The sequence below is a fragment of the Ornithodoros turicata genome, chromosome 1 (assembly GCF_037126465.1).
Source record: "Ornithodoros turicata isolate Travis chromosome 1, ASM3712646v1, whole genome shotgun sequence".
NCBI lineage: Eukaryota > Metazoa > Arthropoda > Arachnida > Ixodida > Argasidae > Ornithodoros > Ornithodoros turicata.
The window spans coordinates 23,281,169-23,309,118 of NC_088201.1; the positions used below are offsets into that span (position 1 = coordinate 23,281,169).

Here is a 27,950-nt window from a genome sequence, read left to right on the forward strand (position 1 = left end):
GGTCATCAAGCATCTCTATCAAAAACTGGCAAAGATTATCAGCGAGGTTCTGAAAGCAAAATAGCTTAGATGCTTTTCTTTTTTTTGCATGTTCAGTATGAAGTCAAGCTAAATTGAAAAGTAAAAGTCACAAATAAGAGAGAGATAAATTTCCAATGGCAGACACTGATCGTTCCAGCAAAAACAATTGTCTGCATCTGGGGCATTGTGCCGTAGTTTTATGTGGTCGTCACGTGACCAGGTCACGTGGTGTTTGGCCTCATAAAACAGGTTGCTCTACAATGTCGATATGGTGCTTTCTAGAGAAGGAACACTGTTAATGTATTGAAAAACCACCATTAATGACCACCACCGCGCGGAAGGGATATCCCCTGTACGTGTTCGGTATAGACTCAGCGGCGCAGCACTCAACAACGTAAACGAAAAGTGCAAAAAAAAAAAAGCCCGAAGTAATCTATGTTCGTCAATAATCGTATAAACTTGTCATTTACACACCCACAAAAAAAAAAAAAAAAAAGAAGAAGATAAAAGAAAGAGAGAGTGAGACGACAATCACCATCGTTCCGGAAAACGCGCTAATAAAAATTAGTCTTTGTGCTAGTGAGTTCTTCGAGGTGCACCAAGCTTCTCAGGAAAATAAAGCAGGCGGGTACCACCTTCTGGCATCACGCGTGCTTACCGGAAGTCCCAGATAATCATTCTAAGTAGTGGAGATCGTGAAGTTCGCCACATTTCGCCGGCAACAACGACTGAGCGCTCTTCGGGCAGTCCCAAGTATAGCAGAGAAAATATTTTCGGATTAATTTTTCCAACATCTCTTCTACATGAAGGAGCCGCTGCAAGTTCAAGGTTGTAAGCAAGAACATTAGGTTCACATAACTCGACCCTAGGAATCCGCGTCAGTGATAAATCGCTAGTAATTGTTTGCAGGTGCGCTTCTTCTCGCCCCTCCATCGCCTCTGGAGTTCACGTGTCCCTGCTCTTATCAGTGCTACCATCGGCCACAAATACAGCTCGGGTATCCACTAAAACTCCAAGAACACAGGTAGAATTCTTTAAAAGCTTAATTTACGAGAACAGGATTAAGGAATATCCGACAGGTGCAGTGGTAGCCTATGGAGGCGGCTTGTCTTCTACTAGTGCTTGCTATGCCGCGGAAAGGCCCAGAATGTACTTTCTGCGGGAAGGAACGTTGATCAACATAAAACCCTCACCTACCGATTGTAAGTTAGGAGTGCATAAAAGGAGTGCTTCACACGGACCGTAGATGCAACGGTGTCTGCATAAAACAGTACATCAGTGTCAATGACAGTGAGGCCATTTTTCGATGTCTGGTCGTTTCCAGCAGCCAACCAGGATTCTGATAGTAACAGCAGTGCAAGTGTAACAAAAATGAGGTTACAGAACAGGGCAGACGGTTATCAAGTGTCTCCGCCAACGATTGCAGCATGTGCAGCAAAACCTGCTCGTTCCTGTCGGCGATGATGTCATCTTCTGTTTCTGCAAACACGTGCGCGGGAGGCGTCCTGTATGATCTCCCCCAAAGCTGGAGGCCTCTCCGCTCATGCCGATGACTGGTAGCATTGGTCCTAGTGTTCAACTATAACTGATACCTCATCAAGTTTCGGTAGAGAAGATTCCAGCAGCTTTTGGCAGTCAAAATGTCACTAGAGGTGAGGTGGACCAATGCTTTTATAGCAAATGCGAAAAGAGTGTGAACAGAATTTCGGAACACACTGTGGGCACATTCTCCGAGTTTACGAGGGTTTTGCGATTGGTGGTACATCATGTCAATTACGGTTTTTACATGCGCGTGCCGAGAGATGTATTGAAGTTGTACTCGTGTGAAAAACGTACGATGACAAACTCACCTAAAGAGCAGCGAGCTTTCGATTTATTGCAGCAATTTTCCCGAGGGGAAAGTAATTTCCTTCGAGTTGTGATCTACCAGCATCACATTACTGTCGTATTTGCAGCGAATTCACTGTCTGGCTGTGTCCCGTCTTAATGTGTTAGCCCTCGATTGCCAATGGTTCACATTCATTGTATACACGGAACCTCCCTTTGCAGTATATGCTGAACACTAGAGAGTCATCGAACAACCAGTCAGTGCGACGTCGAATGAAATGAACTGAACTGAAAATTGCGGTAATGAACGTGACTTAGACTCGTGATTACTTTCAAATCATTCTGGGGTCACGTGTTTCGTGTTATTTCATTACAGCCCGTGCCGACATTTGTCCAATGTCCGGCACCGAGTAACGACGCCTGTTGTGAAGGCTTTTACGGGAACGTTTATTCTGTGGACTTTTTCTTGCACCCTTTTATGGCATTAGGGCAAGTACACACAACGCAGGTTCGAAATTTCTGCACAAAAATATTAATATTTGAGTAGCACCGAATAAACGAGGCGAAAAAAAGGCGCGTTTTGTTTCCTTTCGCGCAAAACTATGTTAAGAATAAGAATGGTCATTTGTAACGTTGTAGAATGCTACTGTAAGAAATTAACAATGGGACATGCTTATAGAGTTTCACTCGTTTCGTTTCGGAGACGTACAACGAAAGCATCAGCACCAATATCCAGCACACGTACCATCAATCCAGATGGCAGGCCTAGGAAACGCAACTCTGAACTTTTGCTGATGACGAGGAGTCAAGAGAGGCCAAATACGTGCACAAAAGTCGCTAGAACCAGTGACTCCAGCCATATTGCATGCCATATTGGAAGGACGCACGCATTGAAAAGGAGAATGTCTGGCAGGCAGCATATCGGAAAGCACGTATACAAGGTGTCCCCCGTAACTGAAATCGAGCTTAAAAACACAGAGAGAGAGAAGAAGAAGAAGAAAAAAAAAAAACGGCATACCTCACGGGAACGAAACTGGCAGCGTGTGGTTGTCAGTTATCTTGCGCAAGTCAGTGGATTTTTTGGTTGGTTCAAATTAATTAATCGGCACTAATAATGAAAACATTGAAGTGCCAATTCTAAATTCGAGTGTCAACTGTAAGTCTGTAATGCGCTTTCAGAAACTCCAGATTCAGTTTGCAAGAAAGTATCTCTTACGCTGTTTTTCTCAGTCTCAAAAGAAATAATTTAGTTCGTGGCTTTGCATCGTATGACATGATAACTGCAAAGAAAGCCCGCGAAATATTAAAAAAAAATACGGCGTGACAACACGCCAGCGCGACAATGGCGCTCCCCAGCGCACAGTGAAAGAACAAAGTTCGCTCGGCTCGGCAGCGCTGAAATGGAATGAAGGAGGCGGCATTCATTGTACCTGCACGAGCATGCAGGTTGTGAAAGTCTTACTTTCATGACTACCTACAGTGTGTAAGGCCAGCTTCTATGCAGTGTCATGCGGGACAGCTCTTCAACGAAGACGTTGGCCCTGCTCGTATTTTTCGAACTCTTAACTATAATCACAACCTGCACACAGGTAGCACGAAAGCGTGAGGAGCGTCTGCAGTAACACGTAACCACTGCACTGTCAAACCATTTCGTCTTAATGAATACACGGGACACGAAGAGGAGTAACAAAATATCTGTGCTAAGTTTGCGCTACATTTTCGAGCTCTGCAGGGTCTTGTTGGTCTGGCATCCAGTTCTGAAGTTCTTCATTTTGCGGTGAATCAGCAGTGCAAATTCCTGCAGTAATAAATACGGGGAATTAAACCAAACATACACGCACTGAAATACGCGCGCAATGTATCAATGAACACTTTATCCAAGCTGAACTCTACGTAGTTGGCTCGCACATTACGAGGAAAGTTTGCCACTGAATGTTATGAGGTTGGACGTGTGGCTAGAGCTTTGAAAGCCTTATCGACGCATCGGTAGTGGAACACCCACAAAGCAGAACTTCCGGGTGTATGCTCGCTGAGGTGTGAAGAGATGTTACCGCAGGGATTTTCCCAGCATCTCCCCCGCAGTACCTGTCCAAAAGCCAGCAGATATGAGCATACGGATGCCACACACCCAGTAGTTCCCTAAATAGTTGCTAAATGAGCTGTTTGTGCTGTCGTCTCGTTTTCTCTGCAGTCATGAATCTTTACCGACTACCCCAAGTGTTCCTAAATCAACCTCGGGCGGGGGGGGGGGGGGTATATGTGTATGGATGTACACGTTCATGGGCGTACGTATTGGTAGCTGAGCTGTGTTGGGGTAATATAAGAAATTTCAGGGGGGTGTTGTAAAACACCAGGGGGTGTATAGGGGAGATGAACACCTTGCGCAAATCCCCGGTTGCCCGCAAACGCAGTTTGGTCGCTGATACGAGACACACGCTTGCCCACGCTTTACGTTGCACGCGCTTTCATCAGAAAGAGTGAGATGTGACAGCGCTTGCGCAATACTTCTCGTGGTAGCATCATCTTTTGGCCCAAAATTAACCCTCTTGCTCCATATGTCACGTGCGCGTAACCGCCTCGCCGTCCCGATAGTCAATGAATAGACCTCTGCCTGTCTGTAAACAAATGACGTCGACAGCCTCACCAATTTGGTAGAATTGAACTACGTTCGAAGCTAGGGACGAACAAGGTCGCGCACGAAAGCCACGGTCTTGAGGGGATTATAATGGTCCCTGAAAGGGATGCGACCTTCTGTCCTACTTTTCTTCCAATATCAGGTAGTGAAAAAGTAGTGCCCATTCGTAGAACCCAGCCCTCCCCTTCAGATTTGTTTCGGGTACAGTTTGTCTACCAACGTCATTATGACGTTTCACGGGTCTATTGGAGCTATCTATCGCCCTATTTAGTGACTTTAGACGTACCGTTCGCCTCTCCTGTATAACTCGAACTCGAATGACAAAATCGCTTTTTGTTACTCTTGACACGCACAATGTAGACACGTTGAGGCTCGAAAGAAATATATGAGAGGAGTAGAAAATGGGATTACGAGCCCTGGGAAACATATTCGCACAGAGAGTTCGAGTGCTGTGCGCAAGAGAGCTTTCAATATCGCGGGCCAGGAGAGTCTCTTCCCAGGGCTGCCAGCCTGCTACATCACGTCATTCGCCCAATAGTGAGGCTGCTTTCCTTTTGCGGTTGGATTTGGCGCCGTTCGACCCACATCTGGAGCAGAGCAGTCGACCGTTCGCCTTGCTCCCGGGCGGTAGCAGACGATTCTCGGCAGCCAATAAAAGTATTCGATTGATCCCACGTCACAACACGACACAAAGAGCTGGAGATTACCACCGCTGCAGGCACTCTTGTAGTCTAATGGCGAATTCCATTGAGAGAACAAATAATGTCCCACGACGGGTGCGGGAGCGGATTTGCCTTCTCAACGGCACGCTACCTGCCCTCCGCGGGAGCGATGCGCTTCTCGCACAGTGCGCAGCGTTGCAATCAGTCTCTTTTTCTTGGATTGGATTGGCTACGCTGCGTACATTGCCACGTAGTCAACCAGGGATTCATCCGAGTCACAACCTACTACGAGTTTTGTAAATGTTATTTCGAAAGCAGCGTGCTCCGGAGATAAATATGGGTTTGTGTAATGAATATATGGACTACAATATTACGAACAAACACGTGCGGTTAAGGATGGTTTCTCAACCCCTTTAACATACATGGTGTTTCATCTAAAGTGATAAAAAATTCTAACTGGCGACGTACTCGCCGGAGGATTGTGGGACTTTCGACAATTACCTTCTGGAAACTTTTGCCGCTATTTAGGAAGGCTTTGGACAATGGACCTTTTTCTTAATTGCCTATGCGCATGCGTATGACCTTGAGGCGCCGGAGAGGATTATATCCATCTTCACTAGATGGCGCACTATGGGAACGACTAACGACTGAGGTGGGAACCAGTGGGGAGACCGCAGGAATGGCCGGGGCTTGTCGGCCCCACTCCAAACCGGTTTTGGTCCCTTGTGTGACCCACGTGGACTTGTTTTGACGCGCGCCGAGCATGGTTCGTTGGAGAACCGCTAGGATACGATGCGTATGTGAAAAAGGTCCATTTTGAAATTAATTTTTTCAATCGAACTTTGAAAATTGCCAAGCCAATCTCACTTCTTTTTTTTACAGAAATATGAAGTCCTCCACGGATAACCGCAGACCCAACAAAAACTATCCCCAGTATAGCAACCGAAATAGTAAAAAATAAAATAAAAGTGCTACTTTAGCGCCGCCTGCTCGATTGTCTAATGGTATCTTCTATACTGGAGGCAGAAAGAAGATGGAAGAAAGAAACAACTGCCGAAGATGTTGTCAGAGCGCTCCGTAGAGACCAGTCCAAGATACAGTTCTCTAGAGCTATCGGTGGCTGCCAGTCGAAGATGCCATAAAAAAAGCGCGCGCGAAAGGTGCGGCGATAGGAGGAAGTGTCCCCGCCTCGTTTTACTATTCTTTCCCTCGCTTTGATCTTGACGCTGGTGACGACCGTCTTATCACAAAGAACTCAGGAGATGGGTCCCTGTTTCATTCACATTTGTCAGTCACACACAAAAAAGGGATTTATCTGGGTACTTCCAATAAAAGTGTTTATTAAGTTGTCTTTGTTTATTTTTATTTGCTCGTGCGAATAAAAGTGCTGTCCGCGGAACCAAGGTCAAAGGCGCTAAAATTAGCAAAACAAAAGAAGGCGGGAACACTTCCTCGTATCGCCGCACCTTTCGCACGCGCTTTTTTGCGACAATAAAACAGGCGAGGCTAAAAAGCAGCACTTTTACTAATCTTTTTCGACTATTTCTGTCGCTACGCTGCGCATAGTTTTTGTTCGGTCTGCGGTTATCCGTGGAGGACTTCATATTTCTGTTTTTAAAAAAAAAGTGAGGTTGGCTGGGCAATTTTCAAAGTTCGATCGCAAAACAATTCTCTGAATTAAACCTTGTCCAAAGATGAAAGATGAATTATTAATTTCATCATTAATTTCTTAGGCACTTGAGGCTTTGTATGTAATTGTCCTTTCTATGTGTACCAGCCTCAGAACATCAATTCTCTCTTGTCCAAAGACTTCCTAAATGGCGGCAAAAGTTTGCAGAAGGTAATTGCCAAAACTTCCACAATCCTCCGGCGAGTATGTCGCTATTAGAATTTTTTATCACTTTAGGTGAAACACCCTGTATATGCAAGGAAAAAGTGGTACACAATGGGCTAGAACTAATACAGAGTGTTTTTTTAACTGTTACAAATTTTTAATACAAAAGCTATGAGAACGCACAGATGCCGGTTTCGCATGCATCAGAAGGCCAGACGGACATCCTGTCGACGAAAGTATGCGACTACAGGATGACTAATGACCTAAAATTCGTTAATTAACTCTTTGGGGGTTTTCGGGAAAATGTGAGATAGCGGAGATGGAGCCGTAATCGGAACCAAGCGCATCGGGAGCAGGGGCGGATCCACGGGGGGGGGGGGGGGGGGGGGGGGGGGGGGGGGGGGGGGGGCCGAGACATACCTCTACCCCCCATTCCGGCAGATTTTCCTGCTACATGGCGACCCCCCCCCCCCCCGTCTTCTCTTTTTTTAGTGCCCCCCCCCCCCCCCCCCCCCCCCCCCCCCCGAGGATCTTCCCTGGATCCGCCCCTGATCGGGAGCAGGATAAGACCTTTGCCTTTGGCAGCTCCTCTGGGCCGCAAAACGGTTTATCTGCCAAGGAGATCAGCGCCTGCTCCAATCGGTTCCATTGCTTCAAAGCACGTGGGTCTCCCATGCGAAACGAGCGTTGTTCTTCCAGCACTCGAGACGCGCTTGTTCCCGTTTCGGCTTATTTGAATAGCGAAATTTGGTGATGGATATTTCAACGTTTTTGCTTGTTTCAGGATGTTGAGAAACATGGTGACTATGGTGGCTTTGAATAATGACTGAATTGGCCAATTCTGCGCCCTCGCATTTCCCCGAAAACATCTAACAAAATAGTTAATGAACGGACTTCAGGTAATTAGTCAATAGCTAATTAGTGGTAGCTACATACTCTCTCCGACGGGATGTCCTCTTGGACGTATAATCGGCCTGCAAAAGCAGCATCTGTGCTGCTCTCAGTTTTTTCATAACAAATATAACGGATAAGAAGAAGAAGAAGGAAAAAAAAAAGACGCCCTGTATTTCTAGGCCCCTACGGATTAGTAGTGGCAAGCCAGCTGACGCACTGCATCCTCCATTAATACAGCTGGGTCTGGGTCCTGCTGAATACTGCTATGGAAAACAGTTTTTGATCCTTCATGTTCCACATCGATTCATCATAGTGAGCTTGAAGGGCACTGTGTTTTAGGTGAAACCCGTTTTTAGCCCTCTCCCCGATTTGCATCACCGTCACTTAGGGTAAAACCTGAAAATTAACTTGGCAAAGTGCAAATTCAGCCATCAATACCGGCACTAGAGGACGCCATGTTCCATGTTCCGCATCTCACGTTTATGTAAAACACGAGAAGCACTCCTTTTTTTTTTCCACCCGAATATCTGCTTTTCCACCCGACATTGCCCATTTTTACTCTGTGTTACGACCCCTGAAATAAGACCTGAATTACTCCCCCCCCTCAACAGGGTCCTACGTTTACGCTATGCAAGTAAGTCAGCAGTCTACGCAGCTCCCCGGTTTCCCTCTCTCCACTATTCCTAGAGCAACCTCATTGGTCCCTCTCCCAAATGAGGGGGTAACAGGAAACAGCTCAAGGTTGAGGCGCACGTGGTTTCTTCTGTGTACCCATGCCAGGTCTACGAATACCACCTTTGCTGCCTTGTTAGTGGACAGACACTTTGTCACGTAGTTTCTCCAATCTTTACCCTCTCCCCTGCGCAAGACAAATTTGTGTAGCATATTGCCTCTTCTTGCTCGTCACACACACGTCTCGCAAAAAAAAAAAAGGTAATGTGGCTGCCATCAAATACTTACGATGAGTAGGGGATGCTAGCGACGAGGCACTTAATTCAAAAGGTTCCTCTTCTATTTTATTCACATCTTTGTTGTATCTACCGCCTGCTTCATTGCCACCTAGTTGATAATGAGATACATGACAACTACAACACTGTGTGAATAGTAGAATCAAGCAATGAGTTTCTTTTCACTTTTATGGACTAAATATCTACTCAAAATGAGATGCGAAAATAAATTCTCTAACTGATCGTTTCTCTCCCTCGTTTCATACTACATATGCCGCTGCAGGAGCTGAAAAACTGCCGAAAGAAGAGGGCAAAAGTGACTGCAGCACCCTGTGCCGAAGACTATGTGAAGCAAAGTCAAAAAGGAGGCACCTAGCTAAAGGGTCCTCGAGAGCAAAGAAAAACGTGAGGCAAGTGATGTTCGAACAGCGGATGAGTATTTGGTCTCTTCGAAGTATCGTAGGTGTCCTGTTACCCGAACAGCCCATGAGGGACATTGCATGCATTACTTTGGGGACCATTCCAACAGACTACGGGCGCAGCTATCCAGAAACTCGGACAGTAATCTGCAAATATAGGCAACTACAGTGAACCCTCGTTAATATGACCCCCGATAATATGACATACTCACTTTATGACAATTTTTCTTGGGAACCGTTCCGTTGCCATGTAAATCCATCTCGTTAGTATGACAATCCACTTATCCGACTATGACTGAGATTTTTGTCACAAGTAGGGTCGAACACAGGTATTATCTTCTCGTTATTATGACCACGTCACATGACCCGCAGAGTAGCCCCAGGGAGAGGCTACACACATACCTCAGGCAGAGGGTGACACGTGTTGAAGTAGGGCACCAAGGTTTGGGATGACTCCTGATGTTGTTGACCTCGGAATTACTCATAGCGCTTTTCGGACTGCCAAAGCACTGTGGTGCTTAAAACAGCAGTGACCACGAGACCAGGTCACACTGTGCTGCTGCTGCTGCTGTTGTGAACCTAACGAATGGCCGGAACGAAGCGGTCTCTGAGGCCAGCGGATTGTGAGTTTCTCGTTAGTATGACAATTCGCTTTATGACAAAAATCTGCGGGAATCGGTGGTGGTCATAGTAACGAGGGTTCACTGTATGCCCTATGCTACAACTGTAAAAGAGACACTGGAAGACATGCAATGACATCACATGGCTGGCCACCAATTTCATCTTCACTTCTTGGTGGAATAGGATGCCTCCTCTAGTTCCAATTCCTCTAGTTCTAGTTATTCAATTGTTTCCAGAAATGAACACTGCCCTACCTAGCAATTGCATTCATGAGACTATACTCACCACGATTATCGGGCTGTTCAGTGAGAACCAGTCTCCCCCCATTCAATACCTGCTCAAATATCAAGGCGATGAGCTTTTTGAGCTTTGAAAGATTGGTTGGACAAATAAGTTCTGATGGAAGAGGATGATCATCCTGCTTTCCATTCTTATTAGAAGTGTTCAGAAGTTGAGTAATACTGGCTTCAGTTCTCTCTGCCCAACCCTGCAAAGGAAAAAGGAAGTAAATAAAAAGATAATTTGAGAAAATTTACACCAAGCTATAGGAATCAAAGTTACCTTGTTCATGAAGAGCTCATTATCGACAGAAAATGCAGCTTGCAAAAGTTTGTACTCTTCTGTTGAAAGGGAAGCCTTCAACTTTGTAAGTAACAGCATCAACTGAGTTGCACAGCTGAGTTCAGAAAGGGCACTTTCAAGTGTTTTGTGCATGTCGACGATAGTGTTAGCCAATGAGAATAACTGTTGGAATATCAGATAAAACGGCATAAATATGAAGCACACCACGTATTGGAAGTTTTACAGCATTTTATCTTGGCTCTGACCGGTCAGACAGGCTTATTTACAACAATTACTCTTTTGAAGGTAACTCTGTTAATGCATCTACCATTTCAAGCTCATATCAAACAGTTCATAGTAACTGTTGCAAGCAAAATCTATGCAAAAAATATTTCGTGCTTTACAACTGGGTGTTACTTACTAATCACTAACTACAGAAAAGATTTGCTAAGTTCCTCTGAGTAGTAGGCTACATGTGATCAGTTAATAACATTGTGCAGTGGTGCAAACACAACGTTATCTTGATAATGATAACTGGAGTGTTTCATTGCCACAGGCGATATTGTGCCATGGTCTACGGCTGCTTTCCAGAACTTACTCGGGTCAACCCGAGAGTAGGGAGTAGCTACTCTTCGCATTCCAAAACCTACTCGATGACGTCACGACCCCCGTTCCAAAAGCGGGTCCCCTACTCGAGATCGAATCGCTCTTCTCCCTATCAGACGGGGGTAACTAAAAGTAGTGACGTCAGAGCTTTTGTCTGCACTGAAATCTATCGTCTTCTGCTTTTGCTGCTGCTCGGCTTGGCTCAGCTGCATCATGGAGGACGCAGGAAAGTTCCATTGCGAATTTTGTGACCTGATGTTTTCTTCAGGGCAACATGCACGGAACCATACATAACAACACACATCAGATCATTCCATGTGAAGGCCGAAAGCTGCTTCTATGCGTTTTAGAGCTAGCTGCAGACCAGAACAGCGCTACCATTTCTCAGAATGCACGTTAAATACCCCTAATTCATGGCATTAATGCTTTACAAACACACGCAGATGACACCATACCGAAGTCAACACCATCACACAAAAGCGAAGCAGCGGCCAGCGGTCCTGATGTTCCGGGGCCCAAATGTCACTGTCGTCTGCTGTCGCCATGTCGAGAATCGTACTCGCACCCGCTCCACAACCTACCCGAGGGTTCCCCTACTCTTAGGGTCACATGGTACAAAACTGTCATGTGACCAACTCCTACTCGAAAGTAGGTTGTGGAACGCACCCTATGGTTTCACTACCTAATATACTTGGCATTGTTCTCTAATTAGTTATTTTTGTGCTACAAGAATGTGCCATGCAGTTACATGGCAATGCTGAAATATCTGATTTCACATTTTATAATAGTAGTAAGTGACCTTCACTGTAGTTTTTCATGTTTGTTCTAATGAACATTTTCGTGCCTACTTTGACGGGGGCTTGAGTCGTCTTTCTTTTAGAGCATCGCTCAGATCAGTCGATAAGTTGAGTATCAAATATGTAATAAAACTAGGAGAAAACACACGTACCTCCCTCTGTGTAACATCCAACAAAGAATCTAAATTGTTCAGTGGCATTGGTGTTTTGTCCTTTAGCTTCGTTAACACACATTTCTGTACTACTCGAAATTGAGCAGCCCTGTGTCCCAAGATCTCCTCAACTTCCATTACTTTGAGCCTTACCTGAAAGAATAATCAAAGATCTTTGATCTATTATGGAAATAAACATGAAGTCATGAGTGTGCAAACAAAACACACTGTGACAAGTCTCATTTCGTAAAACACGTCTCAGAATGCATTGGCCATTACATTCTAGTACTTGCAAAACATGCAAACCCCCCAAATATCCCATGCAAAAACAATATCGCATAAAAATATAAAATAGGAATGTTGTACTCATAATACATCTCACTTCAAAATGTTTGTCCATAACATCATAGTACTCTTGCAGTGGTAAGGATGAGGCAAAACTGAACTTCGGAGAATCAGCCTGGGGTGCTACACGTTTGAAATATCGATTCAAACGCCGCAGAAGCTCTAAAGCTGGAAGTAATAGAACAGCAAGGCAGCTGCCTTGAAGCCTGTATTTTTCTGCAAAACAAACAAACAAAAATAAAACAGCAGCATTCATTTCCAGCATCATTCAACACTGTGTATGTTGATTGCAGCAAACAAAATCAATACAGTAAGTGTGTATTGTAACACGGAAAAACTCTGAGCCATCGAAGCATATATTAGCGCTTACGAGAAGATGGAGATGCTAGGACTGCCACCTGTGATCCATCAAAAAATTCCATTGCTATGTCCTGAGAGTCTTTGTCACATACATACTCTGGAAGTGAAAAAGTAGTACCAAATAAGAAATCTAAAGGGTGAAGATGCATCAGAGCATGAATCCAAGTTAGAAAAGGAAAAAACAGGGAATAAATACTGAGGTACTTTGTGAAAGTTTGCATGCAGGAATACAGAAAGCAAACGGCTCTACAGAACACACCTGGAAACAACTCATTCAGTGGAACTGTTTGTTTATCCATTTCTAGTGTTACTTTGTGTTCCCAGGACTTGTTTGGCAAGCATGGTCTAACAACTAATATCAATGGCAAGTGTAGAGTGGCTTGTGCTAGTCTGGTGGCCCCTGAAATAGAACATACCACATGTAATTTATCATTCAATAATTTTCTTGCATTACATTTCACACCAGAGTTTGACAATGAGAGAAAATAAAAAGCACCAGTATACACAATTTACCATTTAGTCATTCATGTGCCTTTGACGTAGCCTGCCAGTTGTTAAAACTCAGGAACCACAGTGTACAAATGTTGAACAGATTGACAGTACAAAATGTGTTTCAAAATCTTACACAGTTGCTCTGTAACTCTTTGTCCAGAAATAACAGACACAGTGTCCTTTTAGCTAATGTGACAGGTGTTAGAGAGGAGCAGTGAAAGCTCCCTCCATAATTTTTTTCGTTTTTGGCTCTGGCGTGTTATTTGACAAATAACATGCACTCTTACATACAAACAGTGCCGTAGCTGACTTGTAGCTCACGCAAGAGTGTCTTTGATGTACACAACCTCTAGAGTCCCTTCTACTCCTTCCAGGATCCCATAAAGGAATCTGTGCAGCAGACATCACTGTGTGATGCACACAAGTGACGCAGCAAGACGCAAAAGGAGTGCACAATGGGCGTAGCATTATCAGTGGCAAACGAGAGCTCACGACAACTCACCACACTATGTCATGTCGGCAGACTGGTAGCCGGCAGCTCCTCTAGGGTCATGCAGCTCCACATATGGCTCAGGACGTTTTTATAAATTGAATTGTGCAGTGCTGTTCAATTAAAATATTTTACATAGTTGCTCCTAATAGGCTGTTTGATAAATTGAGCAGGGTTGACAGCAATACTAAACATTATTTCATTGCTCCTTTAAATGACTTTGATGTAAATATGTATAACAGAATCAAATTTTCAGAAAAATCCAGACATTCGTTTTTTTTGTTTTTTTTTTGTTTGCAAAACAAGATCATGGCATCTGGTGACTAGCAGACATTTGTTATGGCATGTAGTGCTAACTTTCACAGGACCATTTTTGTTTTATTACATGGTTTTGAACATACAGCCCTGGAATAGACCTCTCCGTGTTTGCAAACAAATGACGTCATAGTGTTCGACAGCGCCACCAGTTTGGTAGAGTTGAACTATGCTCGAAGCTATAGGGAGAGCAAGGTCGCGCCCGAAAATCACGGTCTTGAGGGGATTACGATGATCCCTGAAAGGGACGTGACCTTCGGTCCTATTTTGCTTTCAGTAGGAGGTAGCGAACAAGTGGCCATTCGTGGAACCCAGCTCTACCCTTCCGATCCGTTTCGGTTTCAGTCTGTCTACCAACGTCATGATGACGTTTCTCGGGTAGAGGTTTATTGACTTCCATCCTCGAGCACTGCAGACCTGCATTACACCTCCAAGGCTGGTACAAAACTGGTGTGAAATTTGTCTCTTACGTTTGTACAAAATTCTACATACCACTGCTGTTTTGAAATATGGCAACGACTCCCATTTCCAAGGAACTCGGTATTGCTCGACCTGTTTGTTGAACTGTAATCACTGCTTGATGGTGATCAGACAGGCTGTCCAATGTGAATTCAGCAGGAGTAGCAGACAATGGTTTGGTGACATCGATGCAAACACGAATATTACTTAAATGGCTGGAAGCCTGAAGATGAATCTGAAAAAAAAAAAAAATGAAATCACATATCTATGTGTGCTGAACTACAGATGTAGATATATGTGCTGGGGCTGTCATTTAATATTTTCTGTGTGCTATCTAGTCAGGCAAACCAAAAAATGCAAAAGAAACCAATCTGACATGAAAGGCTTGAGAAGCCACTTTCCTTCCTACTGCACACACAAGTAGAAGTGCAACAAGTACAACTTTAAATCTGTTACATGACCTACCTTTACTACTGCTGCAGGGATTGAAACGAGGTCTTCATCATCAGGCCCGTCATGACCAACCTGTGACGTATCAACAAACGTTAGTACGGTTGACAACAACAAAAACAATAATGCAGTAGAACGTCTTTCAACCTGAATGAGAATCTGAAGTTGGTCAGACCATTAAAAAAATTCACCATAGCAGCAGTTCATGGTTGGGGCTTCAAAACATGAGACTGCAGGCTTACTTCACTCCATCCACACCCAGAAGCGTATCTAGGGGGTGGCAAACGAGGGCACTCGCCCTGGGCAGTACTTGAGGGGGATATCAACCGAACAGTACGCCAGCTCAATTGCACACTTCTAATTTGTTATTTTAGCTTACATACTGGAAAGAAATGGGAATGACGGTGGCAACACTTGCACTATATCGCGTGTTACACCATCCCTTGTGAGGTCGAAAGTGCTGGTGCCACCGCAACACGGCCTTTCGTGCCAGCGACCAGCATCGAACTTGAAATCGGAATCTGAAGACAGACTATGTGATGTTGCTCTTCTGAATGCAGAAAGAGAAGAAACTGAAAACATTTAGGAGGACTCTCTCCATTGGAGGTGTCCACAACGGTTTGAGCTTAGGATCTACTTTGGTGACTTTTAATTAGTGTTAATTTTTATTAGTGTTAGTGTTTTAATTAATGTTTTAATGCACTAAAATTGTTAATTGGAAGATTAACAAGCTTGGATTGTGTTTCGGGTTGATATGATGATGTTGTCTCAGAAATAGGTGTCACATGCTATGACAGGGGAGAAATCACACTGCTTGCCATGGGCGCCATTCTTCCCAGAAACGCCACTGTCTACATCTTACACGCATGTTCAATATGTAGATGTTCTACTGTAGTAACAATGCAGGCTTGCAGACATTGGTTATGTCGCTGATAAGCATATTTCTGCATTTGTCCATAATTACTATTTGAATGCATTGCATAGGGTTACTCTGCTGACAAGCTTGGAATGTGTAGCAAAATGTAACTTCTAGAGGTACGCTTTGACTTTGGCCCCAAATTCTTTGATCAGATCAAATGGGCGTGAACACAAATTAATGAATCTGTGTCTTCTTATATCTTACAATGACAGAGCATACCACATTTCTGCTTGCCTGTAAATTTAATGATCAATTGAGAATGTTGACTTCCTTATCCTTTTTTTTTCTGTTTTACCTCCCTAAATTTATAGGTGTTGCATCACATTACAGGTTTTCGTCTACCATCCAGCTCATTTTACTGCTTGGTATGTAACATGCTCCAAACAGTCTTATAGTTGCACACATACACATGCGTGCAACGCATTGCTTGGTGGCTTCCAGCCATACTGGAAGTTTTAGACCCCTGATACTTAGCTTGAAGCAAATTTTGAGCATATTCTTATCCAAAAGGTTTTGAAATATGCATTAAATACATACGTTTTTTTTTTTTTTTTCCGGCAAAGCTCAAAGTGCATATGGTACAGCAAAGCTTGTACATCCTAATAGTAACCCTACAGGTCGTGCAAGTGGTAGCACAAATGGGGGCAAGTTCATGAAGCAGGTCCATCAAAAGAAAGAAAACATCTCCTGAATGCGAGTTTTACAAAGGACTTACAGATGACACTTCTGACATTGTGCTTGTTTGCAGTCTGACCTTCAGCTCAGTTTCTGGTGTGCTAGAACTTGGAACACCTGTGCAGAGAGTTTAGGTTTGTAGTGAGCAGTCACACTTTGCTCTTTGGGGCTGAAAGCTATCAATGTTCAAACTGAGTTATGGACCATTCCAGCATGGGAAATGCCTGACCAGAACTTATCTGCTAATCACATCTAACCTTCACTAACATCATCAAACACATTATGTTTCTGCAGAGAGGCACTCTTTTGCATGTTGACTTATTTAGGCATTCTGTTCAGCTCCAATCATTATCACAGACCACTGTTAACAGCAATACTTTCTTGTGATTATTCTTTCGTTATAATTGGCATCATAAATGGTGTGCTGATGACAATGCTCCATTTAAGAAGTGCATTGTCATGCTAGTAATATTGCCACAGTCTACTGCTGAATCAGGTATCTTGCATTTTCAGAAATTAGGACCTGCTTATGCATAAATGCAGTGCGATTTTCAAGCAAAACTTAACTTACTGCTCATGCTTGAACTGATAATTCTTCGTAAATTCTGCAGTTCACGTTCAGCTTCTTCAAAAACAAATGCACGCGTCTCCGGAACTGGAGATGAGAAGAGCGAAGGTTCTGTTCCTAGGTAGCAGCAACTCAGCATCCCTCCTTCTGATAATGCAACAATCATTCCTTTGATGCCTCTGTAAAAACAAAAGTATGGGGAACTTGAAAATATGTGTTCTCATAGCACATAATCAGACATCTTATGGTGATTAGTATAGTGAATCCCCCCTACATTTCCTTTAATGCCGAGACAAAGATGGGTAGACCAGCATGCAAGAGAACGAAAAAATTAAGGCAGAACTCGCTGTGCAGATTGCCATCGAAATACCATAGCATTTATAAGCTCATCGCAGGCGTCCGACGATGGACAGTAGAGGCCAGTGGAGACTGAAATAGCTGGCATACTTGGCAACCACTAGATTGTCTATGCCCCTGACGAAGACACAATCTACGAGGTGGTATCAAAAGTTCCGAGACTAGGCGCATATGAAGGCAAGTATCTACTTTGTTTAAGTTTGGCTATTAACACTCTCAAAGAAGTCGCCTTGTGCACTGATACACTCTCAGCGCTTTTCCCACTTTCGGAAGGCTCCCTGGAAGTCCTATTCTAGGAGCATGTCCAGCACCTTCTGCGATTCACGCTGGGCCTCGTTCATGGTTTCGAAATGGCGACCCTTCAGCCTAAGCTTCATCGTTGGGAAGAGGAAGAAGTCACAGGGGCCAAATCTGGCGAGTAGGGTAAGTGAGGAATGGTGATTATTCTGCTGCAACCAAAGAACTGTCAAGTTTCGAATGCTCTGTGAGCAGGTGCATGGTTGTGATGGAGCATCCAATTGCCCCCGCACCACAGCTCAGGACTGTTGCGCCGAATGTCCTCCATCAAGCGCGTGAGAGCATCGCAGTAAAATTGCATGTTAACGGTTCGGCCCTCTGTGACAAATTCACGGTGCATAACTCCGCGAATATCGAAAGAAACGATCAGCATGCATTTGGTCACGCTCCTGACTTGCCTCGCCTTCTTCCGTCTTGAGGATGCTGGGCTCTTCCACTGCGAAGACTGCTGTTTGGTCTCCGGATCATAACCGTATACCCACGTCTCGTCCCCAGTGATGACCCTTGACATGAATGTTGGGTGGTTCAAATCCTGCTCTTGAAGGTCCCAACAGAGTCTAACACGATGCTCCTTCTGTTCTGTGGTCGGGATCCTCAACACAAATTTTTCTGCGCAGATTTGCAGACAACGCAGATTTGCAGAGTTTGACGCATAATTTTATGTTTGCTCTCTACTCCAGTTTGCAGTGAAATCTGAAATCGCTCGTGTGCACGTGGTCACAAAAATGTGTGTAGCACAGCAACCAATATTCAAAAATGGACCCCACTCTGCATGAGAACAAACAAAGGTGACTGACATCAACTGCTGTGTGCTCGTCCCCGTGGTGCCGTATCTCGTCGTGCTACAGAACTAGTCTCGGAAGTTTTTGATCACACCTCGTATAACACTTCCCATATGCGCTGTGGGAATTTTATCGTCACTGGCTAGATGCAAATCGAAGACATCCATCATAAAGTCCAGTTGTTCTGGGGCATGTCCGTATTGAAGTCTCCCATTACAATCATGGGTACGTTGTGATCATTCAAGTTTTCTACGAAGGTGTTGCTTGCAGAGTAATCAAAGAGTTTGGCTAGAAGAAACCTCTTGATCTTGTCTTTAGAGGACCACGGTATAATGTATACCAGCGCAATGAGAGTACCAGCTCCTGTGGCATAGTGGTTAGGATGATCGCTTTCCACTCCGAGACTGGGAGGTGACGCAGGTTCGAATCCCCACACTGGCCGCGCTCTCTGGGGTTTTCCCTGCATTTTTTGGCAGACTTTCCAGACGAATGTCGCCACAGTTCCCCCTGAAGTCGGCCCAGGATGCATACTAACCCCCCCTCCCCCACTCCTTCCTGCTGTCCTCTCTCCATCTGTCCACATCTTATACCGCTTATAGCCACAGTTGCTTCGCGGCACAGCAGCTAGAGCATGTTCTACCTTGTCGACTTTGAGAGTGACTGTCTTGATCGCCAAGACAGCTTCGTCATTTCTCGAGTAGATGGCTGCACCTGCACTACGGTTGTCTTCTGTCTTGGCATAGGAAACGCATTGGAAGCCTTCCATGTCTCGTGGTAGGTTGGCCCACGTCTCAGTGAGGTCAAGGCCATTGCTCTTGGCTGGTACCGGGGCAGTCGCTATCTTGGTAACATGTACATTGAGGGGCTCTGCACATTAAGGGCCCCTATGGCCACGTTGTCGTTCTCCCTCTCCCGCTGAACCATGTTTCTTTCCCTTGCTCGCTCACATGATGTCAGTGCGGGTCTTCACAGCAGCATAGGCTCCTCCTTAGGGGGTGCACAGTCAAGTCCACGTTCTCGTTCATGTCAACTCCCAGTGGCTGCTGTACACTGACATGAGGAGCCTATACCTACTACACACAGCGACACATACTCCTTTACATTAAAGAGCTCACGACACAACTGCTCTAACCTTTCGTTGGAAATGTTCCCTTTGAACTCCTCCTGCTTGGCTAGAATGACATCTAGGTTCTGCTCATAGAGTTTCACAAAGGCGTTGTCATCGAGAAAGTGGACTTCCTTGCGGAACAGAAGGAAGAGCATCACCATCTCTCTCTCGTGCCGTACGACCTGAATCAGATAACCCGAGGAACGTCTTGTCGTCAGTAGGTGCCAGCGACAAATATACACCCCGCAACGGAGTCGGCTAGTAGCACGGTGTGACATCTGAAGCACGCCCTCTCTCAAGGCAGTTTTGTAGCCGTGCTTGAACACATGATCTCCAATGAGTGCAGGGCTTATGCTGCTACATACACCATCTCATGAAAACTCGAAGAGTTCGCTGATAAATGCTATCGCATTTAAAAACAAAAAGAAAGATGCTCTTGTAGCATGCTTCCTATGTATGGTAGGTGAAGACCAACTTTCAAAAAGCTGCAAGAGTAGACGTATCAGAATAATATAGCATGCCAAGGTATACAGCAAAATGTGGTAACTTATCGAGAAAACATTGCAAAATTAAATGCAACTTGCCGCTTACTATGTTTAGATACTTGTATCTTTTGAAAAAAATGGGGGGCAGAAATCGGGTGGAAAAGCAAATTTTTGGGTGGAATATTCAAGGGACCATGAAGAGATCCGCGAAAACTCTGAGTTGTCCGTGGACAATGGCTCTCAAGGACGACTTTTATCTGAATGTATCTGATCTTTGTCATATTGTATTCAACGTGGGTGCAGTTCACACGCAAAAAAAAAGCATCCCCCGACCATCCGACACACCCCCTACAACCGGCCTGATGTCAAGTGCACTTGCATCATTTGCCCACTCCAAGGTTGCTACAAAGCCAATCTGCCACTGGAGAAGGTCACCTGCTTCTGACATCACATCTAGTTGCTCCGCCACACCGGCAGCGGCCGGGTCGCAGCAGTCGCCTTTTTTTGGCCATAGTTTTTAGCAGAATGTAGATGAGGGGAAACAGTCAGCATCCAGGTAGAGGTAATACAAAAGAGAACCTACATGAAAGCTAGTGTCCATTAAAGAAGAAGTTTTCACCGTCGGTGCTCCATAGTTTTTAGCTAATATCTCCATTATTTTAACCAATGTTTGATTCATACTCCACATGGTGAATGTACTAGCACCAGGAATGCATTACATGTGCTTATAGAGGATTTGAGGATATCTTCATGGTCCCTTCAAAAAAAAAATCGAATCTCACGTTTCAGATTAACACAAGATGCCAAGCGGCCATGGTGAATGCACAGTGCTTAGCGCGCTCCAGTGCCCATATGGTTGCCTGAATTCGCACTTTGGGAACTTTTCTGGGTTTTTTGGGTCTTACTTGAAGTGACGGTGACGCAAATCGGGGGGTAAGAACAGCTTTTATCGGGTTTAACCCTAAAACGGAAGGCTCTAACTATGTTCTACAATCCAAAATATCGGAGGAACATGGCTCGAGAATTTACATGTTAGCCGTGTAAATTCTGTTCTGTCGGGACCTGGGATATGCCAAATTTTGAAATCTTGGGATCCCTGTCACTTTTTAATATTATAAAATCTTGTGATTTTTGCAAAAAACCGCTGCATCTCAAGATTCTGCCTCAATGCTGAGCCATTGTTGATTTTTGGCAACAAGCAGGCAGGCAATACTTGGCAGACAGGCAGCCTGGAAAGATGTTTGACAACTTGGGAACATCCACCGCATGCATTCCATGGTGAGCCGGTACTAGAACGCAGGCATATAATATCATCACAGATTATTCCCCACTTGCATTGCTTTGGAGAATGAGATGCATATGAATCAGTGAAGTGAGTACATTTTGTTGTTGCGCTCAAGCCCAGTAATCCCACAAGCTCATAGTCTTGCTCCTTGCTTGCAAAGTGCATAAGGTGCGCTAAAAGATGCCCAAGCACATGAGTCGGGCTTCAACATAAGGTAGGCTTTCAGCAGCCTGTTATGAGCAACCACACAAAATCTTTTAATTACTCATGTTTAAGGTCATGTTTAAAAATTGCATATTGTACAAAGTTTCTGACATTGACATATACTATGTATAAATAAATTCCTTGCATTACACATGCTATAATTGGGATCCCGATTTTTTTTTTGTTTTAATTTGGCCATGGTCGGGGGCGCTTGCCAGGGTTTTCAATTTCCGGAAAATTTTGACTTATTCGGAGATACCTTTCAAAGAACACCCCCAAAAAACTCCAAATTTTTTTAGAAATGGAGGGCTCCTGTGGGCACCTCCCGATTTTTGTCAAATGAAAACACTGAAAAACCCTAGCTATAATGCATTATCCTGATTACATGTATGTGGTGACCTCAAAGATGTTGATGAGTGCACTGCACATAAAACATTTTACAGATATACCGGCAGCATTCCAAGAACTGCTAACTACAAAAATGTGGAAAAGCAAGCGCAGTCTCAAATAATCCGCCAACCTGACATTGGCTCTGGCCAGAGCGACAGGTGTATAGTCCAAACGGGCAGCCCACTTCAGTGTTGTATCTTGATAAATTAGAAGGGAGCTAGATTGCGTTGCCACCAACATTTGGACAGTTTCTCCACTTTCTAGAAATATCAAGTAATCAAAGCTGCATTAACATGCCACAAAAATGCATGACTGAAAATTATCTTCAATTAGCATCAGAACTCATTCCTGTAGTCTCCTGTGTAAATGATCTCAAAAGCGAAGTTAGAAATGAATATGTCCAGATGAGATTGTTCATATGGGACAAAAAGTACAGTCTCAGTATGAATGTCGAACAGGCTAATATGAATAATGACTTTTACCTTCAGCATGCAACTGACACTGACAAATTTTTTCCCATCCATGTTACAACTTTGTATATGTAATCCAGATGTTCATGCAAAAATGTTTATTGTCAGTCACTGCTATTCACAGGATCCTTCCCAAAGGATCCCAAAGCATACACATATATGTGACACAGAAGCTACAAACTAGGGGGATAAAAAAAAAGAAAGAAAACACAAACGGTTTTCTGTCCACCGCTACATAAAATTTGTTACTATTGTAGTTCCTGTTACTGCAGACTGATTTCTATTTTTTATTCTTGTTCTTTGGCATATTGTGACAGCCGATTTTCTCTTTCTCTCTCACTTTTCACAGAAGTCAATGTGAGCTTTGGAAAATCCTTGGGTATTTGCAATAGTATAAGGATGACATCAGTATTGAAACTAATTTAAGTCATAACACAAGAGTGAGCAATAAGGGTAGCATGAAACTCTGACAGAGAGCTGTTAAATTGTTTGCTGTAGTTTTAGTATGTTTTCGATAATTAAACAGGCTTTATACAAGTACATAGCAGACTCTAACAAAATTTTATTTATGTATTTACTTTTAAGTCCCAAGCATTCAGAGGGGGTGGTTAACAATAACTTTGAATACAGTTAAGAAGACAACAGAGAGTAACAGTGACATCATAAGAGGGTCACAAAATCCTGAAGGAGCCAAAACATGCACTGGTAGGCCTCCTACTTGTATAACTTGGGAATATTGAATATAACTAACTAGGGCCTGACTTTTTAGGGTTATATCCGATTATGTCCGATATTTGTCCCCTGGCTATTTGAATCTGGCTCAGTTCAACCCGATTACACCCGAATTATTGAAGCAAAATATAACCCGATATTTACCCCTCCACGTTGCGGAAAAATATAACCCGAAAAAGTCAGGCCCATAACCCGTGGCCCTTTTATACATAGTAGAGCATACTGAAAAATCCTGCCAAATGAAATCAGAGGCAGGCTGTACTGCTTACCATTTGAATATGGAAAAATACAGGCTGGAGTATAGTCCATCTTCATCGAAAACTGAATAATTCCATTTGGCTTAAAGGAAAAGAGCATTCGTTCACCTGCAAAAGATAAGCAGTGTGAGAGATTCAGGAAGAAATTACGCAGTCCATAAAGCAGATGCAAATACGATCTGTGCACTGTATTTACACTGCTATAATTTCTCTAACTAACCATGTACATCAGGGGCATAATTAGAAAAATGTGATTTTCGAAGAATTTTTCTTCATATCACGAAAGTATTGCAGTTGCATTAGAAACAGTCCATGAGAAGTTTCTGGACACTTCGAACATGGTAGAAACATTAAAACTCTCTACACGTGTTAGACACCATTTTTTATTCATACCAATTCTTGAATTGCAACTAGGTGAAAAACTAAATTACTAGATCCTTGCTAGCTAGCACTCATTTTGCATTTTTCCATTAGCCACTCCTTGGCCAGATAGCTCACTCCTGGGTAAGTCACGTTATGAAGATGTAAATAGCATCACACTATTTATTTGATGAAAGAGTTACTATTTAGTTAGTATAGTTAGTATACTAGTCACTATTTATTTATTTATATTACCCGAAGGGCCCTTACGGGCATTACATGGGGGTGGGGGAAAAAACAGTTGCAATGGCAGTACAGTTACATACAGTGAACATACAGTGAAAAAAACAGTAAATACAGTATATAAAATATAAATAAAATACAGTGAATATTTTGCAGTGAGGAGAGAAAAAAAAGAAAGAAAGAAAAGAAAGGAGGACATAATACAAAAGAGTTAGTACACCATTGAGCAACACGAACCACTTAATACGCTTTGCAAGTAATCTAAAAGAGAAAAAACAAAAACCAACAAAAATTGGTTTAGTGGGCGTATGATGTTCAGAAATGACTGGTGGTCGTGAGTAGTGGCTATGTGTTTTGGGAGGTCATTCCAAATGACTATGGTGGAACAAAAGAATTACTTCGAGAATGTGTTAGGCGTTACAGTGAAGACGCGTGATTTTATAGTATGGTCTAGATGGGGAAAATGATATTGGCACGAACAATTGGCGATTGATCTGTGGGAGTGGTATGGAAGAATCGGTGAAAGAGGGACAACTTTGAAATGGTACGACGATGTGCTAAGGTCAAGAGGTTCAGCTCAGCTTTCAGCGCAGTTACTGACGTTGCAGTGCAGTAATTGTTGAATATTAATCGTGTTGCCCTGTTTTGGATGTGTCCAAGATTATCAATGAGGGTTGTTTGAGTGGGATCCCATATTGCAGAGGTGTATTCCAGTTTTGGGCAAGTGAGAGTGAGATATGTTAAATGTTTTAAGTGAGGAGGTGCCTGCTCCAATGTTCGACGTATAAAGCCAAGTGAACGATTAGCGCTCGAGATTATGTGCTCAATGTGTGTATTCCATGTCATGTTTGCTGAGAGATGAACGCCAAGATACTTGTAAGAATCTGCTCGTGGCAGAATGACGTTATCGATTGTGTAAGAAAATGGAGGAAAGGTGCAGAGTCGTTGTCGTGAGAAAGAGACAATATTACATTTGTTTGTGTTCAAGGGCATTTGCCATACTGTGCACCAATCCTGTATTAGTGTTAAGTCATTTTGTAATGTTGAGTGGTCCAGAGGGGAAGTGATTTTATGATAAATGACGCAATCGTCTGCGAAGAGTCGGACGGCTGATGTTAGGCCACTAGGTAAGTCATTGATATAGATGAGGAACAGCAGAGGTCCGAGAACAGAGCCCTGCGGTATGCCAGATGTTACTGGGATTTCGGGAGAGTGGAAATTGTTACAAGAGACGAAGAGTGACCGTTTAGTAAGAAATGCTCCTATCCACCGGAGAACAACATAATCCAGAGAGCTTATATAGAAGTTTGTTATGTGGGACCATGTCGAAGGCTTTTCAGAAATCTAAGAATGCAGCGTCCGTTCTAGAGTTAGTGTCTGCATGAAAAAGAATATCATGAACAAAACAAGCTAGCTGCGTTTCACAAGAGAAGTTTTTCCTGAATTCATGTTGCAAAGGGTAGAAGAAATTATTTTGTTCAAGAAATTTAATCATGTTAGAGTATATAATGTGCTCAAAAATTTTACATGATATGCAGGTAATAGAAATCGGACGGTAGTTTTGTGCAAGCTGTGTGTCACCTGACTTGTGTATTGGGATGACTATGGCTGTTTTCCAGTCAGTTGGCAGGGTGGACAGATGAAGAGACTGTCTGAATATGCAGCACAGGATTTCACTTGATATTAGTCTAGTACTGTATAATATCTTGGAGTTAATTCCATCTGGTCCAGCAGATGATGACCATTTTATGTTTTTGATTATTTTACAAATGCCATGTGAACTAATATATATGTGGGACATTGATGCAGTAAAAGGCATTGATAAGGAGGGATGAATGCTTGAGCTATCAGTATTAAAAACAGATGAGAAGAAGGAAGCAAACTCGGAAGCACTGAGATTATCCACTAGAACAGTCCCGGAAGAATCCGTTAAAGTGATGTGATAAGATTTCGGTGGCGAGAGAATGTTCCAAAATTTCTTCTTCACTACTTGATTACTCCACGTACAAGTTTGCTAGAATGCTTCCCTGGTGGCACTAACTGGCCCAACACCACTTTCAAAACACTGCAAGGTGTATGCTTCAAACATTTACTTTATGAAACTCAGTAGTCCACATACAGAAAGTAGGTATTCATGTAAACCCAGCTACTGATGTGTACGACAGCATGTGGGCTTTTAGTTGCTTTTGTTTTGAAGTAGTATTAACTACTGTTTTTGTTTTCTACTGCTATGCTGCAGAAAGGAGCATATTTGCAAATACATAGTGTTTGCAGAGGAAATGAGAAATTTGAAACTGACCATGTGCGCATTAATGTGAATGTAATTTGAGAACGAAATAGCAAATGTATAACGTGTTGGCCATATGTGTATATGACCGTAATTTTAATAGGCTGTTGTGCCTAGTACCTGGATCAGTTATGGTAATCATTTTCATTTCTGTTTGTAGTGACCTGGTGTCTGGTTAAATGTGATATTTATGTCCTTTTCTGTTACCGTTAAGTGCTCTAACTTAGTTGCCATTTCCATTACCTTTCCTCAGTGCAAAACATACAACTTTGACTGATAATTTTTCTCCAGCTCAATCAAACATTTCATGCACATTAGTGAAGACTTCATAGAAAATACTACATATTCCTCAACGTTGAATGAGCACACTAAGCATACATATCTAAGTGCCTTTCTGAATTCAGAAAAATTTTGCTAACTCACCAAGGATTAGCAATGAAGCGAGGCCATTTGGAAGCTCAACAACAGAAATGTCTAAAGGTTGTTCTCCCAGAGAGAAGCACCAGTCAGCCTAAATAAGGATAAAGGAAGTCTCATGTCAAAATTAAAATGTATATGTCTGTGAACAGTGAAAATTTCGTGCCATACAAAGGCACTTACAACAACTGGCTTCCCCTTTTGTATGCTAGAGCTAGACTGGGAGGGGTCAGCAGTCTCAGATGCGATTGCAAGAACCTGAAATCTAAACGAAAAGCACAAAATGGTAATATGGCATAAGCGATAGAACCATTATAGAACAGGGGTCAAAACGCCAACATATATGACATCTTCAAGAGACTGATGTCATAACAGAGACAGTGTGTAACATAGCAGTATTGCTAAAGTACCATCACATTTTTGATGAAATGCAGAATACAGGAAAACTGGTCATTTCATGCTTTGTGGTGAATTTTGGAGTAGTGTATTTTTTGTCAAAATTGTATTCTTGTAAGCGGCAGATAAACTCTTTGCTCGGAAATTGTAAGCAAAAGACTTTAATGCTTCCTGCATGCCTGTGATGATGAATGGCCAATCTTGCCCCCTGTCGTACACATGCTGTCACATAGGGCGGACTGATGGCCGAAGTTTGAGTCTTTGTGACCCAAAGCAGGACGCAAAAGGGCAAAATGTTTAATGTTAGAGAAGAGTATCAGTCATGTATGTGTGTGGCAGGAGGGGTGCATGCCGCTGTGCTCCTGCCCTTATTCTGCCACCTGATGACTTTCAAGTCAAAGTGGTGATAACATGCTTGAAAATGGAAATCTGTCTTGTTGTTATGTAGGATGTTATATTGTTTGTACTCACCTGTAACTTTCCAGTTCCAAGGCAGTAGATATTGTTACAAGAGAATCAGTCTTTGCAATATAGGCAATGGGTCCTGGGAGGAGGACATCTGGTAGGAACCTTGTAAATGCAAAGCTCTCTTGTTCAAAAAACATTAGGGATCCATTGAGGCTTTGAATGCAGAGGAGATCTCTTCCTGTAGGGAAAATTGAATAATGTGTGACTCTAGAGTCTGCCAAAGTTACATTGCAAAATGGTGTTTTGTGGTGTGTGGAGAAACTACAGTAACATGTGTTTCTGGTAAAGATCATGGGTATTTTTCCCAAAGCACAAATAAACTGCACAAAATAAGTACATATACCAATAATGTTCTCTTCATAC

At 43.2% G+C, this 27,950-nt stretch overlaps 1 protein-coding gene and 1 long non-coding RNA gene across 2 annotated transcripts in view; one reads left to right on the top strand and one right to left on the bottom strand.

Moving 5' to 3' along the window:
• The first annotated feature begins 946 nt into the window (after window positions 1–946).
• LOC135377666 (uncharacterized) lies at window positions 947–13,805 on the top strand. Its single transcript, XR_010418167.1, has 3 exons — window positions 947–1,673; window positions 9,104–9,230; window positions 13,548–13,805. It is a non-coding gene; the product is annotated as an uncharacterized LOC135377666 (long non-coding RNA).
• The window catches only part of LOC135377663 (protein PTHB1-like), a 32,337-nt gene continuing 7,915 nt past the window's right edge, over window positions 3,529–27,950 (bottom strand). Inside the window, exons 7-23 of the mRNA XM_064610257.1 lie at window positions 27,591–27,765; window positions 26,907–26,988; window positions 26,730–26,817; window positions 23,429–23,524; window positions 22,088–22,217; window positions 17,053–17,228; window positions 16,522–16,598; window positions 14,903–14,962; window positions 14,471–14,672; window positions 12,941–13,081; window positions 12,692–12,778; window positions 12,359–12,537; window positions 11,977–12,129; window positions 10,422–10,604; window positions 10,146–10,347; window positions 8,834–8,932; window positions 3,529–3,646 (exon numbers count right to left, since the gene is read on the bottom strand). Of these exons, the coding sequence (XP_064466327.1) occupies window positions 3,549–3,646; window positions 8,834–8,932; window positions 10,146–10,347; window positions 10,422–10,604; window positions 11,977–12,129; window positions 12,359–12,537; window positions 12,692–12,778; window positions 12,941–13,081; window positions 14,471–14,672; window positions 14,903–14,962; window positions 16,522–16,598; window positions 17,053–17,228; window positions 22,088–22,217; window positions 23,429–23,524; window positions 26,730–26,817; window positions 26,907–26,988; window positions 27,591–27,765 (2,228 nt within the window). The 3' untranslated portion in view covers window positions 3,529–3,548. The remainder of the gene's footprint in view (window positions 3,647–8,833; window positions 8,933–10,145; window positions 10,348–10,421; window positions 10,605–11,976; window positions 12,130–12,358; window positions 12,538–12,691; window positions 12,779–12,940; window positions 13,082–14,470; window positions 14,673–14,902; window positions 14,963–16,521; window positions 16,599–17,052; window positions 17,229–22,087; window positions 22,218–23,428; window positions 23,525–26,729; window positions 26,818–26,906; window positions 26,989–27,590; window positions 27,766–27,950) is intronic.